The 5,334-nt window shown below is 54.2% G+C and overlaps 1 protein-coding gene across 1 annotated transcript in view; it reads right to left on the bottom strand.

Moving 5' to 3' along the window:
• Positions 1–5,334, bottom strand: part of PAX7 (paired box 7) — a 65,526-nt gene that overhangs the window by 47,776 nt on the left and 12,416 nt on the right. The window contains exons 3-4 of the mRNA XM_042013280.1: positions 4,587–4,752; positions 3,573–3,766 (exon numbers count right to left, since the gene is read on the bottom strand). Coding sequence (XP_041869214.1) covers positions 3,573–3,766; positions 4,587–4,752 — 360 coding nt within the window. The remainder of the gene's footprint in view (positions 1–3,572; positions 3,767–4,586; positions 4,753–5,334) is intronic.

The following is a 5,334-nucleotide window of genomic DNA, read 5'->3' on the forward strand; positions in this document are numbered from 1 at the left end:
TGCTCCATCCCAAATCCCTGCTCCATCCCAATCCCTGCTCCATCCCATATTCCTTCTCCATCCCAATCCCTTCTCCATCCCAATCCGGCCTCCATCTAAATCCCTTCTCCATCCCAATCCTGCTCCATCCCAATCCCTGCTCCATCCCAATCCTGCTCCATCCCAATCCTGCTCCATCCCAATCCCCGCTCTGCCCCAAATCCCTGCCTCCACCCCAAATTCCTGCTCCACCCCAAATCCCTGCTCCATCCCATATTCCTGCTCCATCCCAAATCCCTGCTCCATCCTAAAAAACTTGGTTTTCCCCTTTTTATTAAAAGAGGTTTTCCCTTTCTATTATCATTATCATTATTATTATCATTATTATTATCATTATTATTATCATTATTATTATTATCATAGTTATCATTATCATTATTAACCATTCTCACTGTATTTCACTTCATTCTCAATTATCGAACTCCTCTTGTCTCAACACACAAAGTTCCACTTTGGTTCTTTTCCCATTCCAGGGCTGGAAGTGAGAAACGGGGGCTGAGCAAGGAGCTGGGTTGGGCTTAACTTCCAGCTGGGTTTAACCCGCGCCAGCTCTGCCCAGACAAGCTGGTGTTTTCGGGTGAAGTGACACAAAACCCATCGCTGTGGGATGAAGTCATGGGAGCCTAAAATTCCCAGCTGAGCTCTGGGATTGAGGCGGAACCGCCTGGGAAAAGCCGGGAGGCTCCAGCAGCTGAGCCGGGCTTTGTGCAGCTGGAAAACAAGGAACGAACACGGCCATTCCCACATGGAGCTCGGGCAGAGCTCCCACAGGATCTGCTCTGGAGGGGGCGTGAGGGGGATGAGCCACCCCAAATCCCCCTCTTCTGTTTGGGAACGGGGATGCCGCGCTGCTCCTGCACGATTCCAGCTGCTGGCACAGCCTGCGGATTCCGGCCGGGAATCCAATCCCGGGGTAACTGGAGAGGGAGCAAAAGCTGGGAGCTCCCGGCCCCTTTCCTTGTCTAAAGTGCCAAGAAATCTCCTCCTGCTGCTGCTGCCGAGGGGGAAACCAGAGACAAATTCATCCTCCTCAGCTCCCAGTGTCTGCCTGCTCCATCCCAAATTCCTGCCTCCCAGAGGATCTCCCAGCACCAGCCGAAGTGGCCCCACTTTTGTCCTGTAATTCTCAGTTTCATTCCCTTCTTTCCCCCCTCCTCAGCCCCCAGCTCCTGAAGGGCTGGCAGATCCTGACCAGGACAGAACTGGGCTTAAAACTGAGTTTGAGGCCAGGCTGGACAGCGTTTGGAGCGACCCGGCCTAGTGGAAGGTGTCCCTGCCCATGACAGGGAACTCTCTCTTCCCTCTGGATGATCCTTCCCCCTGCCGAGAAGCTGGAGAGGGCGGAGCTGTGCCGGGTTTTCCCTGGAATGCCGTGGCAGAGCTGGATTGCGCTCAGCACAATTAATAAATGATACAGAGTACCCCACAAAGCCACATCCCGAAACTTCCCTCCCCTAAAAGAGGGCAAATCCAGGAGTTCCTCCATCCTGTCGGGAGCATTTCTTGTCTCCTTCCACTAGGAACAGCAGAGGGCTTAGAAAGGCAGGAATTTTTGAGCAGGGAATATAAAGCAGTCGGGAAATAACCTGGGTTAGGCACAAAAGGAACAGACGAATTTCCACGCTGATATCTTGGCCCTCACATGATTAAAAGCATCGGGAAAATGGGAATCTGCCCTTCCTGGGGGTGCAAAGCTCTCTTTTCTTCAGGCCCGCCAGATAAAGGATCCTCTCTTTCCCGTACAAAGGGCTTATGGGCTCAGGGATATCTGTCCCCAGCCGGAGCCTGCGGGCAGGGGAATTTGGGATTGGGATAAGCAGAGGAAAAGCCACGGTCTGGTCCTTTCAATGAGCCCCTGATTCCGCGGGACTGGGAAGGAGAGGATGAAGGGAAATGGAAATTGCAGGATGGCCTTGTCTGCGCCTGGGGCTCATCCCAGGCATCTCATCCCTGACTTATTCCACGGGGATAAATTGCACTTGGGATCATCTGAGTTAATCCCGGGCCCTGGCCCAGCTAACCCGGGCCTGCCTTTGAATCCCAAGCTGTATCCTCCTCTGCCGAGCCCGGTGCTCTCAGAAATCCCTTGTCAGAGGGATATCTGCCTATTCTCCCCGAAATTTCCCTGTTTGGAGCCATATCCAGCCCCGCGCCAGTCACATTTCAGGATTTTCCCATCCAGCCCCGTGCCAGTCACATTTCAACGTTTCCCATTCCAAGCCAAAAGTGGGGCGTTTGAACCATTCCAGAGAAGCTGCGAAACCTCCCTCTTTCCATGGATCCTCCGCATTTGTTTCCACACTTGAGAGATCCCAAACTGCTGCACCTTAAAATCCACATCCCCCCTGGTGTCCCTCGTTGGACTCCTCTCCAAACCCCTGCAGGTGCCCACCTCGTTTTTCCTCCTAATTCCAAGTTATTTTGCGTTTCCCATCCTAAATAAACCGACCCCTCTGAAACAACTGCTGCCCTTCACATGTCTCTGTATCCCATGAGTGACTGGGAATGGGAAAAAAGGGATTTGGTGTCCCTCAGGATAACGCTGCTCATTTTCAGTTCCACCTGGAAGCAAAGGTGAGCTTGGGAACTCCTTTCCTCCTCCACAGCTCACCTTGTGCAGAGCACCAGCAGGATTGTCTGCATGGGGTTTCCCAAATTAAATCCCAGCTCTCCATCCCAAATCTCCCATTTCTGAGCTCAGATTTGTGGCCCAGCCAGACTTGCACAAGCTTCAGGTTGTGCCTAAATCAGGATTAACTCTGAGGTGAGTAAACCCTCAGGTGTGCTGTCCTTGGGATCAAATCCACCATCAGAGGGGCCACGCCCACTCTGGAATGTTTTCGGAGATGCTCCGGGTGTTTCTGATCCCGTTTTCCTAAGATGGCTGTGGGAATGACCAGTGCTGGGCTCAGGACAGAGCCTGTTTGCTTTAACCAGGTGCTTTAACCAACTAAACCCCCCCCCAAAACGTGGTTTTTCCCCCCAGAATTTGGAGGGTTTTGCCCAAAATTTGGGGGTTTCCCTCCAAATGGAGTGTCCCCCGTAAATAGGGGCTGTCTCTCTCAAAAAAGGGGGTGTCTGGGTAAAAGGCACCACTGGGATTCAAACCTAGGATCTCCTGTTTACTTTAACCAGGTGCTTTAACCAACTAAGCCCCCAAAATCCAGCTTTTTTCCCCCGAAATCCAGGTGTTTCCCCCAAAATGAAGCGTCCCCCATAAACTGGGTGTGTTCCCCCCCAAAACGGGGGCTCCAGAGGAGATTTTCTAAATGCGAGTAGGCGCTCCAGGTATTTGTGATCCCGCTGTCCCAACCCAGCTGTGGGAACGAGCAGAGCTGGGCTCAGGACAGAGCTGCTGCTGATTAATACGAGAACTAATTGCTGTCCCTGGGCTGCCCGCAGGAATTCCTGACCACAACAACAACCACAACAACAACAACAAGAGCAACAACCACAGCTCCCTAGTACCGCCGCGATGTCCCGAAGGTTTCCCCACTCCCAGAACCAGGAAAAAGCTGGAAGCGGGCACGTACCTGCGGGGAGAGGCCGTTGCTGACGGGGTTCATGTGGTTGGCGGGCGCGGTGGCATTCATGAAGCTCTCGGAGTAGCTGGAGAAGCTGTGCCGGGCGCCGTAGGCCGAGCCGGAGTCGGCGGCGGCGGCCAGGCCGCCCTGGTGCATGGTGGAGGGCGGCAGCGGCTGCGGCCGGTGCACGGTGCTGCCGCCGTCTGCGGGGACACAGGGACACCAACGGGCTGGGATCCCCCCAGGAAACTGGGAAACCCTTGGGAAACCCTCGGGAATGGCGGCTCGGCCATCCTGGGTTTCTAGCAACTGTGCGCTCCACGAAGCTGGTGGGAAATGTCTGGGTTTTCACGTCGTTTTCCCCCCAAAGAGAAGAGAATTTGGGCAGAGGCCTCAGTGCCAGCCTGGGGACAGCTTTAGGTCAGCCCAGCTGGGCTGGGGACAGGTGGGGCCACCCCCAGGAGCTTTGGGGAGCAGGGGGGATGTTCCCACTGTGCATTCCGAGCTCCTGGGGGATAACAGGGGAGCACATCCCGACAGCTGCCAAGGGACTTTTTTTGTAAAGGTCAAAGGCAACTGGAATTAACGATATTCCTTCCACGGGATTTAACGATATTCCTTCCACCAGAATATTCTCGCTGCTGAACTCCGGAATGGAGATTTATCCAGAATGAGGGGTCACACACACAATCCCCAATTTACTCGGATGTGCTCCTTGTTCAAAACTCCAGCCATGGGACACAGGAATGCAGCAGAAGGGACGTGAGACAGAGGAAAAAACCTGAGGAATTTCCCTTGGCTTGAGGAAAAACCTGATTTTCCCAACTAAAGCAAAACCACACGAGACTCACAATTGTCCCATCCACAGGGAGGTTGTCATGGATCAGAAAGACCCAATGGGAGAATCATGGAATGATTTGGAAAGGCCCTTACAGCCCATCCCATTCCAGCAGCCTGGGATGCTCCAACACCACCCAACCCAGCGGAGGGGAGGTTGGGAAGGGAAGCAGCAGTGGAGCTCACCTTGGGAGATGGTGGTGGTGGGGTAGGTGGAGTCGGGCAGCTGGTACGGGGGCAGTGCCGGCATTCCCGTGGGTGGGAAGCCCCCCGGCAGCAGGTGGTTGAAGGCCGCCAGCTGGTTGGCTCCCGCCTGCTTGCGCCAGCGCGCCCGCCGGTTGCTGAACCACACCTGGGGGGGGACAGAAAACGCCGCAGCTGTTAGAACCAGCTGGGGCAGGGCTCTTCGTCTCTTCCATGGCACATCCCTGATAACTCCCTCCGGAGCGATATCTTCTGCTAATGGGCCACCCAGCCTCACTGCATGACTGCATCACATGCCGCTGTGAGATGCTCTGCCCAGGGGGAGGAACCAAGCACTCCTACCTGGATATAATCTGAGGTTTGGAACACCACACTCAGCCCTTACCTACTGGATTCCCAGAGGACAGGAGCTACATAACCACCACTGGATCTTCAGAGGAAGAGCAGACCCTTCTACAGGATCACTGCCTCAACAGAACCGTATCTGTCACCTCAAAAGGACTGCAGCCACCATTTAATCGGACTGCTACCACCACCCTGACCAACAGGGTGTCCGGTCGTATCCTGACTCTGCCAGTTTGAGCCGGTGTTTCTGTATCATTGCCTTTATCTTAATTTTCCTATTAAATTGTAGTTTGGACTTGGGATCTCCCACCGGTTTGCTTTCAAACTAGTACATCGCAGGTGACACCTGAGCTCTGCCCACCGCACCTGAGGGGACAGAAAACAC

The sequence above is a fragment of the Corvus kubaryi genome, unplaced genomic scaffold, assembly GCF_017639235.1.
Source record: "Corvus kubaryi isolate FWS band 111438036 unplaced genomic scaffold, C.kubaryi_AGA036_p1.0 split1-37344, whole genome shotgun sequence".
Lineage (NCBI taxonomy): Eukaryota > Metazoa > Chordata > Aves > Passeriformes > Corvidae > Corvus > Corvus kubaryi.